Raw genomic sequence first — 23,105 nt, 5'->3', positions numbered from 1 at the left:
TGCCAAAACAAAGAATTAAAATTTGATTAAGAACTATTTTCTGAGAAGTAAATAGCACACAAGCTGCAGACATTAAAATAAGAGCTGATATACATTCCTTTTTTTTTTTTTTTTAGACAAAGGCACCTGCAACAACAACAACAAAATAATTGTAGTTTATTAGCAAACATTTATTGCTCAGAAGATGCTCATTCATCATTCAGAGGATGTTTATGTTTTATTCAAATATTAACTTTGAGATGTTGCTCCTAAAATTTTTAAGGAGAAATCAACAGTTGACATACAGTAAGAGTATAAAACTATAAAATGAATGAGGGTAGCTCAGATGATTTGATATTGAAATAATCTGATGAGAAATATTGGAGTTTGTATTGAAATCTCTGACTTCTTGATACGATAATATCTTGGTTGGAGTAATGACTCCTGTAAATTATTTGCCATCACAGGAATATATTACATTTTAAATATATATTTAAATAGTAAACAGTTACTTTGAAATTGGTAATAATATTTCACAATATTACTGTTTTTACTGTATTTTTGATCAAATAAATGCAGCCTTTGTGAGCATAAGAGATTTCTTTCAAAAACATTAAAAAAATCTAACCAACCCCAAACTATTGAACAGTGTATGGGTGAATGATGGATAAGGATTTAAAATGTGAAAAAAAAAAAAAACTGGCAAAAAATTCTAATTTTAGGACTTTCTATACTTATTAGAGTGTTGTGTATGTAATCCAATGATATGAACACATTTCAAGATTGTAATTAACCATTTTTTTGGTGAATCAGATCTTTTTCCCCATTAAAATGTCATTCGTGGGTAACGTAATGAAATTTTTAATTAATTACATTTCTACCATTATTGGCATATACAAATGTACTGATCTCCATAATTGGAGCTCAACAAACAATTAGTGTTTGGAAAACTACATTTTAATCACAATTAATATAATCAATTTGGGATTTCATATAGACATGGGCTCATTTTTGGCTGCTGATAACTCAAAATTCAGAACCAAATAAAAATAAAAGCTGGAATTTTTTTTTAAAATGTTTTCCAAAAAAGTAAATAAGACTTGTTTTATCATTAACTCAACAAAAAAACTGAATTGTGTAATCTAACACACAAATATGGGTTAAATTAATTGCCTGTGTCATTGTTAGCCGGAATTACATACTGTTAGACGGAAGGACATTCTGCAATATTTTTCAGGATTACCATAAAACCATCCTCAGTATAATTTTTCTTTCCAAAACTCAAACTTGAAACAAAGAAAGAGACACTGATAAGTTTTTAATGATTTAAAAATCTGTAAAATTGACAGTAAATCTGTAAAATTATAATGCTTAATAAACAATGGCCAAGGGTAAAGTCCAACACATTATACAGCTTAAACATTTAGGGTCCTATTTTAACGATCTGAAACGCAAGTATCAAACGCGAAACGCAAGTTATAACTTTTATAACGGCGGATTTGCCAGGCGCACGCCAGGAGCGGTCTCGTCAGGGCCGTAAAAAACAGAGAAGTAACATTGTATGGGGATGGGAGAAACCCACCCAAATTAGCTTTGGTTAAACAGGCGTATAATAATTTGGGTAAATGTTTAAGCTAGATCTATGCCTATTTTTCACATCTTCATGGACACAACAATGATTTCCCTCGTGTGGAATATTTTTCCTTGTAATTATGTATGGTTTGCAAAAATGTGAACTGCTGCGTCTGTGTAGATGAGAGAAGCAAAGTGTATGCGCTTTGTGCACACGCTACATTATGGCTAAGCATGCACCCTTAAAATAGCATCTGAATAACGTGCCACTGACTTTAGACTAAGTTTTTCCTGGTCTGTGGCGCAATTGTTTTCTGAAACTGCAAAATAGCACCAGGGAACGTTTGCGCCGGAACACGCCTCCTCTTTTCGCTGAACCGCCCCAGGGGGCACAAGTTCATTCCCTAATTTAACAACGTGCGTCTGTGGAGGGAAAAGTCCACTGTGCGTCGGGTGAGAAATAGGAATGATACATGCGTCGGTGTACAAAGTCAATTGCGCTGGGTGCAAGATAGGGCCCTTAGGCTTATTGAAAATTAGTTAAGTCAAGTCACCTTCATTTATATAGCGCTTTTAACAATATAGATTGTTTCAAAGCAGCTTTACAGTGATAATAGGAACTTACAGTAACAGAGATTGTTTTGGCTTTACTTCAGCTCTAGAATAAAGTTATTGTCCAGCTAAAGTTAGTTTTGATTGATTCACTTCTGTCGCAAAGATCATTAGTTATTAACTTAGGGGCCGCTAACACAACACCGTTCTAACAGAAAACCCTTAAGTTCTCTCTGCACAAACTTTAAAAACGCGAACCTGTGAGAACGCTGATGCCGTGCACATGCATATTACGGGTTTAGTTTATAGGAATGTTTATAGGAGTGTGAACCTATTTCGATTAATATTTCAAATTTGCTTGTTACTGATACATTATCATTCCACTGAGTCATCACTATAATACCTTGCTCTCTTTTTTCCAAGATACTCAGCCCTAGCTTCTGCATCTGCGTTTATCCTGGCTCTGAACAGTCTCTGCCTCTCTTTATTAGACAGAGGCATCTGGAAGGACAGAATTGACCTTAAAACATCAGAAGCTATACTAAAGCTTTAATAAAATGTTGATATATTAATAAATATGATTACATTATTCATGATTTGACCATTAAAGGAGAAGTTCACTTTTAAAATGAAAATTCTGTCATCATATACTCACCCTCATGTTGTTTCAAACCTGTTTGAATTTCTTTCTTCTGCTGAACAGAAAGGAAGCTATTTAGAAGAATATCAGTAACCAGACAGTTTTGGGTCCCATTGACTTCCATAGTATATTTTTTTCCTACTATGGAAGTCAATGGGACCCAAAACTGTCTGGTTACTGATATTCTTCTAAATATCTTCCTTTCTGTTCAGCAGAAGAAAGAAATTCATACAGCTTTGAAACAACATGAGGGTGAGTATATGATGACAGAATTTTCATTTTAAAAGTGAACTTCTCCTTTAACATTACAAAATTCAATTCAATGATAATGACCCATGTGACTCATTGAATCATATGAAATCAAGATGAATGACAGCAAAAATATGGCAAAAAAGCATACAATTATGTAAATAATGTTAATAATATAACTATAATAACTATGCCTAAAAGTTTACAAATGTTAATTAAAAACCAGATTGTTGTGCATATGTCATTCTGGATAACGGATGACATGCCCTGGCTAACAGAGGTTTTTTTGTTATCCAAGAATGACATGTTGTTATCCAGGAATGACAAAACAAATATTTTTTCTTTATAATCAGGCACTAACTTAACCACCTATGGAAAACTACAACTTAGCTATCATCGCTTAAGGTAATCTTTTAGATCAAATAGATAGTTTTTATTTAATATAAAAACATTATAAATGTTTTATTAGTGTTATCCAAAAGGACACATGATATTGCTACAAAGTGCACCAGTGACCGAAAAGGTCAAAATATCAACATTTTAAGAGACGCTTCCTGACCTTTGCACATGTTCTGGTGCTCCTTCAGGGTCTTCTTTTTGATACAATATTATGTCACATGACATACCAAAATGCATTATGGTATAAAATGGTCACTGATGTATGTTATCCAGGACTGACATTAGAGAAATCACAATTTGGAGACTGAAGTCTTTCTGTCATGAAAATTTAAATAAGCTTAGTATTATCACTATATTTGTAGGTATCCTTGAAAACATCAATACCATTATGCCCAAGTAGATTTTAAATACTTTTATTTACATTTTTTACATTTTTGTTGTATTTTTATATTTTATATTTTAAGCCGGGACAGTTACCCAGAATGGCATTTTGGGACTTTTGAGCTCAATAGTTCCTTAAAGATTAATTATTTATAATAAATTCTCAAATGAGTAATTAAAGAGGGGGAAGTTGAGTCACTTAATTGAAGTGCATTTAAAAATGTAAACATTTTTAATATTATGAATATGCTTTGGGCACCAGAATTGACACGCCATGTCATTGACCCGTACGTGGAATTATTTAAGCAAATGTTGTCTAGAAGAAACAATTGAGATAACTTTTTTTTTTCCATTCCTACAGGCACACACAGTGTTAGTGTACAAGTGGGTGCACACGCACATGTCTCAGCCACATCACACAAAACATGATGTTTTCAACTAAAAGCAATTATAGACCATAATTCTAATTTAAGACATGTGCATAGTTGCCAGGGCAATGATAATAATTCATGTACTATATGGAGCAAACCATAAAGTGAAGGGCTGCACTCTTCCCACAGAGTCACAGACTGTAATTAGAGTGTAGTGAAGCTTAGAAACCCCCCAGTATGATCTACAAATAGGCCAGCCCTGTAATGACTGTCAGTGCTGTGGCCAGTAAACCTGGATCCTGCCTGTTTGGGCAGCCATAATTAGGAGGTGTATTCACCGGGAGGGGCACAAACATTTCCACACCACAGAACATCATTTACACACACTTGCTTCTTCATGAAAATCTTATTTTGAACATTTTCACTCTATGAAAAAAATTATATTCTAATCCAATACATATAAACACTATATGCTGAGCATGAAAACTCACAGGACTGTTGAGTTTTGGCTTTGTTGGTGGCCTTGTTGGATTCACACCAGATGGTGACTCCATCGTTCAACAGCTTTAGCATGCGCTTCCTCTTCCAGCGTGGAGAACGCACCTTCATCATTGAGGAGCCCTGCAACATTGTCTTCACATCATCATCGTCCTGGACCCCTGCAGGAGAGTATTATAAGACTGATGATTGTGGCACTCAAATCAGTCTTAGGTTCCTATGAAACAAAGCTGTTCTAAACAAAACTGTGTGGAATATTAATAACACCTAATGTGAGTGAAGGCAAAAAGAATGTTTATTTTCTTGAATAGTATAAGTTATATTTCAAAAAGAAAAAAACTGTTGTTTGTTCTCTTTCTCTGGCTCGTTCACAGGTTATTGAAATTTCATTGCATTATTCATAATATTTAGGCTATTTATACCAGACATTTTATAACATGACGAGTGGGTCTTTAACTTATCTTCATTTTAAATAAAAAGCTTTTATATAGGGCTACTCTGTTTTTTTCACCGGCCAGTGATGGTTCTGAAAGAGAACGCGCAGGTCTGTTATAGTAACAAATACAACTTTCACGCGCATCTGACTGACAGATAAACTGCGACAGATATTAAGTAAAATGACATGTATACAAATAGGCTATACATAAATAAAACCTAAATAATATTCTATCTATAAATTACAGGAATGTCTTTCTGTCTGTCTGTGTTTGTGTCTGTTATTCGCATATCTCTCGAATCATAAGTCCGATGGATTTCAAACTTGACAGGTGTCTTACTACAGGCACGAGTAAGTGCAGTGCCAAGTTTGACGTTGTTTGGATTTTGAAATGCAAAAGATATCGTTAAATATATCGGTAAAAGAAGCACACATTGGCTTTTGCCGCTCTAGCCACTGGCCACTCCCCCTCTCGCACTGCACACTGAGTGGGCACAGCGCAGTAGAGTTCTCAACGGGTCGGGTCGGCCCGACAAACCCGACGGGACCCGCGGGTTCGGGCCGGGTTCGGGTCGAAAATATAATCAAATGACTCGGGTCGGGTCGGACCTCGGGCTTAATCTTTTCCGCTCAGTAAAAAAAAACAACAACAACAAAAAAACCCCATTTATTAATCATCGCTGCTGTTCACCGTAAAGAAAGTCTTGCTGCTGCGTGTAACGTGCATCATGGAGAGGGGCGGCGGCAGACCTGACGCCGCTGCGTGCACGCCTTTAGTCTGGAGAAGATGGAGTTGGTGAGAAGTAAACTTGCCGCAGGTGAATTCACCGTCGCTACTACAGCCTATTTATATATTTAAAGTTTATTGTTTCAGTTGTTTGTATTGTTAAAAGGCATGAACATTAAAGGTTGATTTGAATTCCCATCTGCTGGTCATGATAATACGTGTATGAGAGAAAAAAAAATCCGACGCGGCGTCGGGCCGCGGGCCGGGTTCGGGCAGATAATTCATGTTTTTGTGTCGGGTTACATCGGGTCCGGGCTTTAAAAGCCACGGGCCGGGTCGGGTCGGGTTGTAATTTTCAGGCCCGTTGAGAACTCTACAGCGCAGGACCAGAGACAGAGAGGGTCGAAGAAAGTAGCGGAGCTTAAGTAGCCTTTTTTCAGAGTTCACTGTGTAGCCTGCTCCCTGAATCGTCGCGCTTATTCATTTGTGGATGTTAACTGAATCTTTAAGTCAGCTACACTGTTTACTTCTGAATATTATATTTTATTCTGGTGCGCATAACGTTATCGCTAGGCTACTGTGTAATAGTAGCCTATGCTATTCACCAACTAAACATATCGAGTACATTTCTAATTAAAAAACTGTACTTTTACTTCGTTATGTTGGGCGACGTTCCTCTCATTACTTTATTTAATGCAACACATGTTGTTAAATGCGTAGTTTATACCAAGCACGCTGTATCTCTGGGCATGAGCGATGCTCAATTCACAAATAAATCACTCTTTTGAGTCGATTCTGTTCAAAGACTTTATCAAACAAGTTGGCAGATCTGTCTAAATCGGTTCGCAAATAAGTTTGAATGATCTGTTCAGTTTCCTGCAATATGGGAAGCCGTTCAGGAAATAATTCATGTGTAGTGTGTGAATATGGATTGGTTTACTGGTTGAATGTATGGTTTAATGACAAACACATTGGTTTATAATACATTGGTATAACCAGACATATACTGGTTTAGATACATCGGTCTGATCAAGTGTACATGGGTTTGCTTCTTTATACACTGGTTTATTCAAGTATACATTGGGCTCCTCAAATATGCATTGGTTTCCCCAACTATATATTGGTTTACTCAACTATATATTGGTTTAGATACATTGGTTTCCTCAACTATATATTGGTTTACTCAACTATATATTGGTTTAGATACATTGGTTTCCTCAACTATATATTGGTTTCCTCAACTATATATTGGTTTAGATACATTGGTTTCCTCAACTATATATTGGTTTCCTCAACTATATATTGGTTTAGATACATCGGTTTTCTCAACTATATATTGGTTTGTATACATTGGTTTCCTCAACTATATATTGGTTTCCTCAACTATATATTGGTTTAGATACATTGGTTTCCTCAACTATATATTGGTTTCCTCAACTATATATTGGTTTAGATACATCGGTTTTCTCAACTATATATTGGTTTGTATACATTGGTTTCTTCAGTTATACATTGGTTTCCTCAACTATATATTGGTTTCCTCAACTATATATTGGTTTAAATACATTGGTTTCCTCAACTATATATTGGTTTGTATACATCGGTTTCCTCAACTATATATTGGTTTGTATACATCGGTTTCCTCAACTATATATTGGTTTAGATACATCGGTTTCCTCAACTATATATTGGTTTAAATACATCGGTTTCCTCAACTATATATTGGTTTCCTCAACTATATATTGGTTTAAATACATTGGTTTCCTCAACTATATATTGGTTTAAATACATTGGTTTCCTCAACTATATATTGGTTTAAATACATTGGTTTCCTCAACTATATATTGGTTTCTTCAGTTATACAATGGTTTCCTCAACTATACATTGGTTTCCTCAACTATATATTGGTTTCCTCAACTATATATTGGTTTGTATATATTGGTTTCTTCAACTATATATTGGTTTAAATACATCGGTTTCCTCAACTATATATTGGTTTCCTCAACTATATATTGGTTTAAATACATTGGTTTCCTCAACTATATATTGGTTTAAATACATTGGTTTCCTTAACTATATATTGGTTTCTTCAGTTATACAATGGTTTCCTCAACTATACATTGGTTTCCTCAACCATATATTGGTTTCCTCAACTATACATTGGTTTCCTCAACCATATATTGGTTTCCTCAACTATATATTGGTTTAGATACATCGGTTTCTTCAACTATATATTGGTTTCCTCAACTATACATTGGTTTCCTCAACTATATATTGGTTTAAATACATCGGTTTACTGAACTATATATTGGTTTCCTCAACTATATATTGGTTTAAATACATTGGTTTCCTCAACTATATATTGGTTTCCTCAACTATATATTGGTTTGTATATATTGGTTTCTTCAACTATATATTGGTTTAAATACATTGGTTTCCTCAACTATATATTGGTTTCCTCAACTATATATTGGTTTAAATACATTGGTTTCCTCAACTATATATTGGTTTAAATACATCGGTTTCCTCAACTATATATTGGTTTCTTCAGTTACACAATGGTTTCCTCAACTATACATTGGTTTCCTCAACCATATATTGGTTTCCTCAACTATATATTGGTTTAGATACATCGGTTTCTTCAACTATATATTGTTGGCTCAAATTGGTTTGGACACATTGGTTTGCTGGTGAGTTGATGGGGTTATCACAACTGTTTTCTACATGTTAAAATATTATTTTATTACTTTAAACAAGAGGTATAACTAAAAGAGTGTATAGAGTGCACATCATTTGCTTAAGTATTTTAATTAATATACACTCCTTAACATATTGATTCATCCAAAGTGTATTTCCTAGAGTGATTTCTTTGTTACTCATGTGAAATTGTCAGGGTATTGTCGGAAGTTAGTTGTACACAGTAATAAATTAACAACACAGACACAAAGAAGAAGTAGGAGTTTAATAAAAACATTTATGATCAGGCCTGTTCATTTTTGCTATAATTAAAGCATTTGTATATTCTGATCATTTCTTTTTTAATGTATGCATAAAGTGTGCTGGTTTTATGCATTCATGAGCAAAAAAAAAAAAAGATAATTTAATTATATCTGTTAAAAATATCTTTATAGGATCTTGAGTATTTGAGATGTTTCTTCCTATGAGCACTGGAGGAAGATTGCACAACTGGATAATTTGAGCTGACAATTATGGCAGATACGGTAAAATACGGTATATCCAAAATATAAGTAATAGCAGACAATTAAAGGAATTATAATAAATTCTATTTTTAACCAATTTAGGAAATTATGCTAAATTATATTTTTAAGCAAATACAAGAAAATAGGATGAACACATACTGAGAATTGAGGAATATAGAGGAGAGGTCATATGTCATACAAGGCCTGCAGGAAACAGTACACGAAGAAGTGGGCTAAGGGTTGTTTTTGCATATCAGTATTATAAAAATCAGCATTATGCCAAAGTGAATTCTAGCGTGTGCCTGTACTACTATAATATTTTTCATTGTAGATCCATACCATACTCATAATCCGTAGCTGACATAATTATTGTCTTTATATTATTCCTAGGTAATGGGTCAGACTAAGAGTGGTTCATAAACCCTTTATGTTACAAGCAAAAACAAGGACCATGAGAGGGTCGCTTCCCTGCACCTTTGGGTCGGGGATAGGTCTCTCACTGTCGTGTGCGCCTACGGGCCGAACGGCAGTGCAGAGTACCCGGCCTTCTTGGAGTCTCTGGGAGGGGTGCTGGAAAGTGCTCCGACTGGTGACTCCGTCGCTCTACTGGGGGACTTCAACGCCCACGTGGGCAGCGACAGTGAACCTGGAGGGGCGTGATTGGGAGGAACGGCTCCCTGGATCTGAACCCGAGTGGTGTTCTGTTATTTGACTTCTGTGCTAGTTACAGCTTGTCCATAATGAACACAATATTCAAGCATAAGGGTGTCCATCAGTGCACGTGCACTTTGTGGTCGTTTCATCTGACCTCCGGCCATATGTCTTGGACACTCGGGTGAAGAGAGGGGCAGAGCGGTCAACTGATCACCACTTGGTGGTGAGTTGGATCCAATGGCGGGGGAGGAAGCTGAACAGACTCGGCAGACCCAAATGAACTGTGAGGGTCTGCTGGGAACGTTTGGCAGAGTCCCCCGTCAGAGAAATCTTCAACTCCCACCTCCGGCGGAGCTTCGACCGGATCCCGAGGGAGTCTGGAGATTTTGAGTCCGAGTCGACCATGTTCTCTACCTCCACTGTCGACACGGCCGCTCTGAGCTGTGGCCATAAGGTCTCCAGTGCCTGTCGAGGCGGCAATCCCTGAATCCGGTGGTGGACACCAGAAGTAAGGGATGCCGTCAAGCTGAAGAAGGAGTCCTATCGGGCCTGGCTGGCTTGTGGGACTCCTGAGGCAGCTGACGGGTACCGGCAGGCCAAGTGGACTTCGAGGATCTCCTCAATCCCACCGACACATCTTCCATTGAGGAAGCAGAGGCCGAGGGCTCGGAGGTGGAGTATGGGGTGCTCTGGGAGTATGGGGTCTGGGGCCCATTGCTAAGGGCTGACCGGTCCCTTTACGACCGGAGCAGGAACTTGGTTCGAATTGCCGGCAGTTAAGTCAGACTTGTTCCCAGTGCATGTTGTACTCTGGCAGGGCTGCCCTTTGTCACCGGTTCTGTTCATAATTTTTATGGACAGAATTTCTAGGCACAGCCAGGGGCCGGAGGGTGTCAGGTTTGGGGACCACACGATTTTGTCTCTGCTTTTTGAGGATGATGTTGTTGTGTTGGCCCCATCAGACCAGGACTTTCAGCATGCACTGGGATGGATTGCAGCCGAGTGTGAAGCGGCTGGGATGAGAATCAGCACCTCCAAACCAAGGCCATGATTCTCAGTCGGAAAAGGGTGGCTTGCTCATTTCAGGTTGGTGGAGAGTTCCTGCCTCAAGTGGAGGAGTTCAAGTATCTTGAGGTCTTGTTCACGAGTGAGGGAAGGATGGAACGGGAGATTGACAGACGGATCGGTGCAGCTTCTGCAGTAATGCTGTCTATGTACCGGTCTGTCGTGGTGAAGAAGGAGCTGAGCTGCAAGGCGAAGCTCTCGATTTACCGGTCAGTCTACATTCCTACTCTCACCTATGGTCATGAGCTGTGGGTCATGACCTAAAGGACAAGATCCCGGATACAGGCGGCCGAAATTAGCTTTCTCCGTAGGGTGGCTGGGCGATCCCTTAGAGAGAGGGTGAGAAGCTCGGTCACTCGGGAGGAACTCAGAGTAGAGCCACTGCTCCTCCACATCGAGAAGGGGGCCAGCTGAGGTGTCTCGGGCATCTGTTCCAGATGCCTCCTGGACACCTTCCCGGAGGAAGTGTCTAGGGAGAGGGAAGTCTGGGCATCTCTGCTTAGACTCCTGCCCCGCGACCTGGCCCTGGATAAGCCAAACATCTTATATATATATATATATATATATATATATATATATATATATATATATATATATATATATATATAATTTTTTTTAATGTATCTAATTGCTCTTGAACATGCATCACAAAAGTTACCTAGAGTTTATCCATACTTCCAAGGGATCTAAATAAAGTACCTGGCCGTACAATTTGACATTTCCCTTTGGCATAATGCTGCTTTTTATAATACTGATACGCAAAAACAACCCTTAGCCCACTTCTTCGTGTACTGTTTCCTGCAGGCCTTGTATGACATATGACCTCTCCTTTATATTCCTCAATTCTCAGTATGTGTTCATCCTATTAGCTTGTATTTGCTTAAAATATATAATTTATCATAATTTCCTCAATTGCTTAAAAACAGAATTTATTATAATTTCCTCAATTGTCTATGCGATTACTTATATTTTGGATATATTGTATTTTGCCGTATCCACTATAATTGTTAGCTCAAATTATCCAGTTGTGCAATCTTCCTCCAATGCTTATAGGAAGAAACATCTCAAATAGTCATAAAAGTATTTTTAACATATATAATTCAATTATATATATATATATATTTTGGTCATGAATGCATAAAACCAGCACACTTTATGCATACCTTAAAAAAGAAACTATCAGAATATACAAATGCTATAATTATAGCCAAAATGAACAGGCCTGATCAAAAATGTTTTTATTAAACTCCTACTTCTTCTTTGTGTCTGTGTTGTTAATTTATTACTGTGTACGACTAACTCCCGACAATACCCTGACAATTTCACATGAGTAACAAAGAAATCACTCTAGGAAATACACTTTGGATGAATCAGTATGTTAAGGAGTGTATATTAATTTAAATACTTAAGCAAATGATGTGCATTCTATACACTCTTTTAGTTATACCTCTTGTTTAAAGTAATAAAATAATATTTTGACATGTAGAAAACAGTTGTGATAACTGTATACAAACCAATATATAGTTGAGGAAACCAATGTATCTAAACCAATAGATAATTGAGGAAACCGATGTATCTAAACCAATACATGTATATAGTTGGGGAAACCGATGTATCTAAACCAATATCTAGTTGAGGAAACCGATATATACAAACCAATAAATAGTTGAGGAAACCAATATATACAAACCAATATATACTTGAGGAAACCAATGTATACAAACCAATATACTGTATAGTTGAGGAAACCGATGTGTAACTGAAGAAACCAATATATAGTTGAGGAAACCAATGTATAACTGAAGAAACCAATATATAGTTGAGGAAACCAATGTATACAAACCAATATATAGTTGAGGAAACCAATGTATCTAAACCAATATATAGTTGGGGAAACCGATGTATCTAAACCAATATATAGTTGAGGAAACCAATATATGGTTGAGGAAACCAATATATAGTTGAGGAAACCAATGTATCTAAACCAATATATAGTTGAGGAAACCAATATATAGTTGAGGAAACCAATATATAGTTGAGGAAACCAATGTATAACTGAAGAAACCAATATATAGTTGAGGAAACCAAAATATAGTTGAGGAAACCAATGTATCTTAACCAATATATAGTTGAGGAAACCAATATATAGTTGAGGAAACCAATATATAGTTGAGGAAACCGATGTATCTAAACCAATATATAGTTGAGGAAACCAATGTATAGTTGAGGAAACCAATATATAGTTGAGGAAACCAATGTATCTAAACCAATATATAGTTGAGGAAACCAATATATAGTTGAGGAAACCAATGTATCTAAACCAATATATAGTTGAGGAAACCAATATATAGTTGAGGAAACCAATGTATCTAAACCAATATAGAGTTGAGGAAACCAATATATAGTTGAGGAAACCAATGTATCTAAACCAATATATAGTTGAGGAAACCAATATATAGTTGAGGAAAATATAGTTGAAGAAACCAATGTATAGTTGAGGAAACCAATGTATAACTGAAGAAACCAATATATAGTTGAGGAAACCAATATATAAAAACCAATATATAGTTGAGGAAACCGATGTATCTAAACCAATATATAGTTGAGGAAACCAATATATACAAACCAATATATAGTTGAGGAAACCAATGCATATTTGAGGAGCCCAATGTTTACTTGAACAAACCAGTGTATAAATGAGCAAACCCATGTACACTTGATCAGACCGATGTATCTAAACCAGTATATGTCTGGTTATACCAATGTATTATAAACCAATGCGTTTGTCATTAAACCATACGTTCAACCAGTAAACCAATCCATATTCACACACTACATATGAATTATTTCCTGAACGGCTTCCCATACACACTGAATCGTCTGAAGCGCTTTCAATTCACACTCGAATCAGAGTCGTAACAGGAAGACTTAAAGGAGAACTCCGGTCAATTTTAACATTGAGCTCATTTCTTTTGTAAATTTGGAGTGCTGTCAATACAGAGAACAATGACAAAAATCGGTGTTGCCTACACCCAGGGGCGTAGCAGCCATTCTAAAAGTGGGGGGGGACGAAAGCTGTATGTGACCATAGGATGTGACCCAAAGGTGATGTTCATAACAGGGTTTTTCCTGGCTCAAAATGAGGCAGAGGTGGTAAAATCCTAATAGCCTAATGAAAATGTGTATTTTATTTGTAGATCATCATATACCCTAATGTGTTTCCCACATTATTTTTGTGGGTGTAGCTTGGTACCTCTAGGGGGGTCCGGGGGCATGCACCCCCGTAAGAAAATTTTGTACATTTTAAAGATAAATTCATTAATCTGGTTCACTTTTAGTCACCCGAATCCACTGTTAAAAATAAATAATCCACCCGCCAACCACCCATATTCTTTGATTTAGATATCTGCATCTGATCATCACATTACAATTATTCAAATTCTTAGTGTTAAGCATGATAATATGGTAACATATCACACTGAAGTAGGCTGATTTAAAATGAACATTTATTTAAAATAAAAGTTCTTCTTTTGGCAAAATTACATTTCCTTAATAGCATAAACAGAAGCTTTACTCCCTTCAAACTTAAATTGTCAATGTTTCATTACATCACTGTTTGAAAACACTCATTTTTTGTACCTTTATAAAGGGCATTTTCCCCCTAATTTTATACAACAGACATTTTATTTAAATATAGGCTATCAATAAAACCTAAATCAATGTATTTACAAAGTTTTAATATTATTTTGGTCACCCGACGTCGCAACCGAAATTTAACCAAATATCAACGTCTTACATTGCGTAAGTTACCTGATGGGAATAATCTGTTATGTCTCATTTAGCAGATGCTTTTATCCATAGCGACAAGTAGGAGAGCATTTGATTTAACACACACTCGGCACAATCAGGCGCGACGTGACGAGGTCCATACGGGTTCTGTTGTCTTACACGTTTTACTCATAGACGGTCTTACTGCGTTACAGTTGGTTAAATCAACAAGGAAACTTTACGCGTGATTCATGTCATCGCGACATAAAGGATATAATGGATATAAAAGGATATAATGTCCTCTGCTTTTTTCTGGGGTTCATTTTACCCCAGACGGCCAAACAGCAAAGCTAAACAACGAACGAAAATTCGCAAGAGCAAGCAACAAGAGATTTGAAGCTCATGGCAGACACGCCCAAGAGATGATTCGCGCTGTGATTGGCTGAATGTTAGTTCACTCAAGTCTAAGTAACAAATCAGAGAACACGGGCGGAAATAGTGGGTCAAAAAAAAAAAAAAAATGCGGGGGACAGAATCACCTGTTTCTAAAAGTGAGGGGGACGTGTGTCCCCCCCCCCCCCCCCCCCCGGTTGCTACGCCCCTGCCTACACCGTGTTATCCTCTTTTTAAAATTTGCACCCTGTTGACTTAAATGGGGCAAGTTTTAAACCAGCTTTATGCCTCTTAACATCCTTGATGTGTCATTACAAGTGCACAGCTAATGTGAGTGATTCCTTCAGAGTGATCACGGGTGAATCTGACTGCAGTAGATGTGAAAGATATTAATAAAAATGATGTTATTTAAGCCAGCGCACATACCTGTATTTACATCCTGTTTTCGGTCGAAGTCCGTAGTAATCGATTGTCGAGTTCACACCTTTACAGTCTATGGTTCACACGCATAGGTTTATCACGCGCGTGAACTCGACAATCGATTAATATAGACTTCGACCGAAAACAGGAAGAAAATACAGGTATGTGCGCTGGCTATAGGGGGCCGTGGCGAGATGGAAAATGGCGCCCCCTAGTCGATCGGCCCTTTCAAATTTTAAAAAGAGGATAACACGGTGTAGGCAACACCGATTTTTGTCGTTGTTCTCTGTATTGACAGCACTCCAAATTTACAAAAAAAAGAACATCAAGAGCGTTAGATGAAGTAGCCATGGACCTACAGTACAGTCAAGTGAAAGTAAATCTGCAAATGCATCATATTTTTGCCAGCGATGAGGATCTTTATTAGTTGAGCATCTCCGTATGCTGTCTGTGAATGAATGATTGGACGATACATTCGATTTCATTTCATTAAGGGAATACATCTTACCAAACAGATTATTACGCCACGATAGCACTACTACAAAGTATAACATTACCTGTTTTTTGGAAATATTAATTTATACATTTTACATTTTCATCACTTTATTTCGACATTGTCTAATAATCCAAATGTAGTTAAGTTACTATTATACAAACCAAAGGACAGGAAATGATTTTCGGGCTACAGATGGCAGAAATAATGTTTGTCTCTTCTGTTTTTGTTGCAAAGATAGCCTATCTAATTATGATATTAATAGTCATTTAAATTTAATATATCTAAATAATATCATAGGCCTATGATCCGAAGTAACTAGTAACTAGCAACTTTAGTAGTTTTTTCATTGGATACTTTTTACTCTTACTCAAGTAGGCTAACTATTAAGATTATTACTTTTACTTTGAGTAAATATTTCTATAAGTACTTGTACTTTTACTTGAGTACAGTTTTTGGATACTCTACCCACCTCTGCCTATTCAGTGTGTTCACAGTCTCTTTCACGGCCATCATTTGTAGTAGCCTATTCACATACTGTTTGCTCAAGCATAGCCTGGTCTCAATACTAAGTTATTACTGTGTCATGCGCGCTGAAGTTAGCCTGTAACTATATGATGTTGAATATGCTATGTTCAATAGTTGCCCTGCCTATTCAACAGGACAGCTCATGTAGGCTATGCAGGCTTAAACAAGGTTAACTCTCCTCTTACTGATCGTGACGGCAAATCCCCATATCCTTACTGTACACCACACCACTTCATCAACTGTATACTACTGTCTACACTGCACTATGTCATATACTGTTTATACTGCACTACCTGTCTATACTGTGCACATTGCACTTTTCTGCATTTTTGCACTTCTGGTTAGACGCTAACTGCCTTTCATTCTCTATAATTGTAATCTGCACAATGACACAAATTGAAACTACGTAAATCTAATCTAATCTAATCTAAACTCCTGATACCTGTACACAGATACCCAAATACATGTCCTAATATCAACATTATAAATTGTTTTGCAACCATGTAGTTCAATTTTCCATATTTATTGTATGTCATTATGTCAGTATCAGTATTTGCTTTCTACCATACACAAATACAAATGTCACTGAACTTTTGCTGTGTAATTGTAACAATGAGCACTCAAACACACCAAACCAATAATTATTAAAAACACAAACAAAAACTGATATTGCACGGGCACTGCACTAGTAATAATAATCATAATAATAATAATAATAGCCTAATAATGTAATGACTTACCCATTTTTTTCAGGGGATCGTCTGGTTTAAGTTGGGACGTCCCCGCTCCATTCTTCTCCTTTCTCAACATGACGCAGTATAGGTCCTCTTGCGTCTTAAGCTAGAGGGTTTATGATGTGGATAAATAAACGATGGGTGTCTAGTTAGTGTTCAGAAATGATATAGCTCTAACTAAACAGTGTAGACACTGCCCCTGTGTGATGAGCTCATGAATGTTAAAAAGCTGCTGTGCCGTAGCTATGACATTACATTTCATTGGCTCCGGTTGTTATTTTACAAGTCTACGATACACAAATTCTAACCTACATAAATATAAAGACAGAAACTGTTACCCCTTAAAGCACATAAACCACATATTTAGGTGTCCGATAAAGATGATAGTGTCCAATCTATGCTCTAAAACGGTAACCTCAAATGTATTATCTTAATGAATGGCGATTTAGAATCGCAACTCTTTCAAATGAGATTAGACACAGACATGGAAAAATACAGCGACTGTATCTTCAAATTAAAGCGCAAAAATCAAACCCACCGAAAATATACAGCAAACGGGTTTATGATGGCTGGACTAGGCTACATGATGACTTCTTACCATAGACAGCTTTGAGCAGACGATCCTGTGCTGAGATCCGGATTAATAAAATGTCTCCCTCTAGCGATGTCACATTTAAAAACATTTAAAAACAACCAACTGAATCAATCAAAGCTGAATTGCTATTTCAAGCGTAAGGTACGATACAAGTTTAACGTTTGTAGTGTTTTTTTTCTTCTTCTTCTTCTTCTTCTTCTTCTTCTTCTTCTTCTTCTTCTTCTTCTTCTTTTACATGATTGGTGTACATTAGATATTTTATTTAAATGTAAACGCTTACAGATATTTTTTTCACAAAACTATACACAATTTTTTTTTCTGTTTGCTATAAACATTCTTACATTTAGTTCACATAAACATGTAATTAATTGTCAAATACACTCAATAAATATCTTAATTTCACACGTTAATTTTAAATCGGATTTTTGTCAAATCCATTGTATTTTCTCTCTCTCTCTCTCTCTCTCTCTCTCTCTCTCTATATATATATATATATATATATATATTTATATATATATATATATATATATATATATATATATATATATATATATATATATATATTTATTTATTTATTTTTTGGCGAATTTAGCAAGGCTCCTGTGTGCTGTAAATCCGCGGACATCTCCTGCTGACATAGAGCATCACAGTCCCGCCCACAGCCCGAGAGCGCTTCGGTGCCGGTGTGGTATAGTATTCAGAGATGACAGAATTTTCATTTTTGGGTGAACTATCCCTTTAAAGAGTACAGTACTTTGAAAATCAAACATTAAAAGTGGGAAATGGCACGTTTTCGTATAATGACCCAGTTACATTTTCCAAGTTTTGATTTTAGATTGGGAGATAAATCTGATTAATCATCCCTGTAAGCACCTTTTTGGATGAAGTAGATCCTTACCTCCTTACCTCTCAGGAAAATGTGTCGTGCCATCTTATTTTTATTTATTTTTTCATATAACCAATGTAAATGTTTGTGTTTGGTCAACCCTGTTACTGACATATTAATTACTTTTTGAAAAGGTTTTAAATAAATAAATACATTTTTCCATTTTAAATAAATGCAAAGGCATTTGCAAATGAGAAATGTTCCAGAGATATCGCTGCCACCAAAAGTCAGTCCACTTTCGCATCCCCAAAAATAGCGGCTGAAATTTTTCACCTTTGCTCTAGAGCCCTGTGCTTTTGGTATGTCACTCGGGGCGGGCCCTGGGGTCACCGTGCCGAATTTGGGGCCCCTGGGACCTTTCTATAAAACTCCAACTCACCAATTAATGTTAGAGGCTGAAAATGCTAGTTTTAGGGTTAGGGTTAGGGAATATTTTTGCCTTTGCTCTGTAGACCTGCGCTTTTGGTATGTCGATCGGGGCAGGCCCAGGGGTCACCGTGCCAAATTTGGAGCCCCTGGGACTTTTGTATAAAACTCCCACCTACCCATTAAATGAATGCGTTTGCCACAGTGGTTTCATGGACACCACTTAGAAAGGGCCGATCGACTAGGGGGCGCCATTTTCCATCTCGCCACGGCCCCCTGGAGCGGGCGGAAAAGTTTGGTGTTTAAAAGTTTCATTCTCGTTAATTAAACCACCCCTACTGTACTAAGCACACTCGACTGAACACATCACACTCATTTTCAAGTCATTTTAGTGCTTGATTTTCATTAAAATGCAGTGTCCATGAAACCATTATTTTGCATCCTCTGATTGGATCTGGGACATTTATGTGTTTTTGTTCTCCCGTCATGTGTGATATCAATTCTCGTTAATTAAACCACCCCCACTGTACTAAGCACACTGTCCACTGTCCGCGAAACCACTATTTTGCAGTGTAACAAATGCTTAGTGGAATCTCCATATCTCAGCTCTGGAAGGCTCTAGAGCCTCCAATCTTGCACTCCTGTCTGTGCCTCAGCACCCTCTATCCGAATCCAGAGGTTCAAGAAGATCAGATAAACTTTATTTTTCGACCCAAAAAAAACGACAGGGGTTAGTTTAGCCTTATAGTTTTTTTGGTTCGAAAAATAAAGTTTCTCGGATCTTCTTGAAACTTTGGATTCGGATAGAGGGTGCTGAGGCGCAGACAGGAGTGCAAGATTGGAGACTCTAGAGCCTTCCAGAGCTGAGATATGGAGATCCCTTTTTAAATATGTACAAATAACTTTTTAACATATGCTTTTCTGGTAACAGGGCTGACACAATGAGCGTGTCTTTGTCTTTCAGATATTACATAAACTCAAAGAAAAGAAGAGAACACTTGTCTTCTACCATCAACTTCATGAAAGGCAGATGATGCAAGCAGAAGTAGAAAAATCATACCGAGGGACATGCCATTTGCAACATTTCTGCAAGATGCTTTGCACAAAAAATTTGATTAAAATCCTATAAAAACAAAAGAAACAGAAAATAATTTATTCTTATATTATTAGACATATTACGGAAACTAAATTATAAAATATTTTATTTGTTTTATGGTTTATTAAGATTTACAGAGCTTTTTTTTCACTAAGGGACACAAAATGGCACGTTTACGTATTGACCCAACTGTGATAGGACTCATTAGATATTGCTTGATGCTGCAATATTTTTTTTACCTACAAGAGTCTCCTAGGATAGAAGGAATGGGTGGATATTCCGGAGCAACTTGCAATTTCTGACTGACCATTTGCCATCTTGGTTTGGAGGGGGGAAAAAAATCAAAACACAACGGCTTGCCACTTGGTTGAAATATATAGGATGATGTACCAGGATGGGTCCACTGAAGAGGATGATGTGCAACTATGTCAGCTGCTATCATTACGCTAGTAATTCATTAAGTTAATTATAAAGTGTTGCTATGTTGTGAGAAGGTATTCCTTTGCAGAGATCCCAACCCTAACTAAGCATTTAACAAACAGAAAAAATACTGAATACTATACCACACCGGAAGTAAATTTCCCATTCATTTCTCCCATTGACGTTTTCGAAAATCCGTATCTAAAGAGTTTTAGAGCATGTCTGAGGATAACCAGCTACGGCTGAACTCATAGGCATACAACATATCATTTCGAGTGAAAAAACGGTGAGAAAATCCAAAAAAAGTCAAAGGTACAAGACTGTGTACATATTTTTATTTCCGAGCGAAGGAACTACTCATCCCATAAACCACCGCGCCTCACTGAAGTCGACTGAAGCCACAACCGCGAAAGAGCCTTTAGAGCGACTTTAAAATCTGACGACAGCCACGCGAACTTTTTCTTGTGCCGTTTATAGCAGTTCTTTCAGTAGTAATTGTGTAAATAGACTGGAAAGCATGGTTGGCGGTCCGCGGCTCACGGGTGCAGATCTGGCAGTCCGCGCGGCGTTCTGCTCATCAGTTTCAGCGGCAGGTTGCTGACAAATGCCTCAACAATTTCCCACTTGTGGTCCATGCTCATTTTATTCATGAAGTTATAGTTCATCCTTAATTTTAATAACATTAAATGTATTTTCTTAATAACAGTATAACAGAATTTCTTAATTCTTAATAAAAAGTGAAGGTCAGCAAACCAGAAAGTGCATCATATTCAGTTTATTAACTTGCCATGAATTATTACACAAATGTTCAGTAAATGCATGAAGAGCTCTCTGTGGCAAGCTAAATATTGTTTTGACAGTGGCATCATAAAATGCTTGATATGACTCATACCATACATGAAGACTCCTCGGTTCAAATGTCACATCAGTGATACCGTGCAAAAAAAACAGTTTTTTTTTTCTTTTTTCTATTTATCTTGAGTCTTCACGATTTTCGCGGGGTTTACACGAGCTCCACCAATCAGATGCATCACTGTGGGATTGTTTAGGATTGTGGGTAATGAAGTACTTCTCCAAGACATCACGAATAAAAGGCATTTATCTCAAAACAAGGTTAGTGCCCCATGAACTTTTGGCGGTTATATGAGCATATACAATCACTCAGTACTGCCGTAGCTGGTTTTAAGTCTACCATGTATGGTTACGTTTTTATGGCTTATACCCCAACTGTCAATGGAGAAATTGTATTGAATTTTTACTTCCGGTGTGGTGAATAATTTGGTTACTCGTGCTGAGTCCCAATTCGCATACTATCCGTCCTAAATAGTATGCGAAACTAGAATTAGTACGTCCCAAATCGTAGCATGTTGAAATGAGTGTTCCAAAGATACCCGGATGGTCTACTATTTCCGGTTAGAATTCGAAGTGCAGATCAATGCACACTCTAACGGCTAATATTGCCCACAACCCATTGCGTGCGGGAGGGAGGAGCTTTGCGGTGATGATGGTGATGTAAACCTGGCAGTCGGATGCAGCAACGGAGATGCGCCCTCAGTTTTTAAGTGTAAGAATTCAAATGTTTAACCCTAATTAAAGTTATATTTTATTGTCTCGTAATATTAATGGGTTTATGTTGTGCCAAAAAAGTACCGTGTTTATCTTGTAGGGTCCGATGAAGATACTGAGCGCCTCAGTGCAGGCTACAAAACAATAAATAAAAAGGCTCTAGTACAGTGTCATGCAAGTGTCTTTTTTTATGTATTTCTTTTGATGTTTCTGTCTGACTTATTTGTAGTAATACTGTGGCTGTACATATGTTAACTTTATCAGTCCAACCAAAGAAACATGGTTACTACACTTTTACTATAGTAAAAGCATGGTTCATTTTCATCGGGGTATTTTTAAGTATTATACATAAGTATAAGATTAAGTATAAAATACGTTAAACAATAGTTACACTATAAACTTTAAATATTTTAACTCAGAAAATAAGTAACGTTAGCGCTAGCTTTCGTTACACACATTTGCACATGAACGTCAGAACCAGCCGCCTCACAAACGACCTGCGTTTGGTTGATCTACGACGACGCCCTGCTTCACTCCTCAATTTGGTAAACACATTGTAAATGTATTGTGGAAAAAAAGATGGGAATAGTAAATAAAATTATATTTGGATATATAAGAATGAATGAAATGTAAAATGTTTTGTTAACAGTCGCGGTGTGCGTAACTAGGCAACCACGTTCAAGTTCACGTTGCATGAAGTCATCGAAGTATGTCCCAGAACGTGCATACTCTTTTGCTACACACTCAAAAGTATGTACTTTTTCATCACAAAAAAAGTACATACTTTTAGGTCGTAGTATAAGTAGGCGAATTGGGACTCAGCCTCGGTGTATTGGGTCCGGGCGTAGGACCCAAGCAATCCGATTGGCTCAATAGACCAACGCTACTTTTGCGTCATCGAAGGGCAACGCCCCTTTTTGGGGGAAAACAAACGGATTAACGGATTCCCCTGAGAACAGAACTCGCTCAACAGACATTTGAAATCTGTTTACTCCGGTAACTGAAGAACAAAAATAACATGCCCAAAAGTTGTTGCGTGGTGAGCTGCACCTCAAATGTTTGTAAAAACCCTGGTTTAAAATTTACACCTTTACCATGCCGAATAAAACAAGCGGAA

At 37.1% G+C, this 23,105-nt stretch overlaps 1 protein-coding gene across 2 annotated transcripts in view; it reads right to left on the bottom strand.

The window, feature by feature from the left end:
- The window catches only part of plcd3b (phospholipase C, delta 3b), a 104,907-nt gene extending 87,030 nt beyond the window's left edge, over nucleotides 1-17,877 (bottom strand). The window contains exons 1-3 of one of the 2 annotated variants that reach the window (XM_079852052.1): nucleotides 17,658-17,877; nucleotides 17,066-17,165; nucleotides 4,635-4,802 (exon numbers count right to left, since the gene is read on the bottom strand). In XM_079852052.1, the coding sequence (XP_079708178.1) occupies nucleotides 4,635-4,802; nucleotides 17,066-17,165; nucleotides 17,658-17,660 (271 nt within the window). In that variant the 5' untranslated portion in view covers nucleotides 17,661-17,877. Of the gene's footprint in view, nucleotides 1-4,634; nucleotides 4,803-17,065; nucleotides 17,166-17,597 lie in introns of both variants that reach the window. The other variant, XM_079852053.1, reaches the window with a different exon arrangement.
- Nucleotides 17,878-23,105: the final 5,228 nt, after the last annotated feature.

Source organism: Squalius cephalus (genome assembly GCF_949319135.1).
Source record: "Squalius cephalus genome assembly, chromosome: 19".
Taxonomy (NCBI): Eukaryota; Metazoa; Chordata; class Actinopteri; order Cypriniformes; family Leuciscidae; genus Squalius; species Squalius cephalus.
This window is presented reverse-complemented; position numbering and strand designations above follow the sequence as displayed.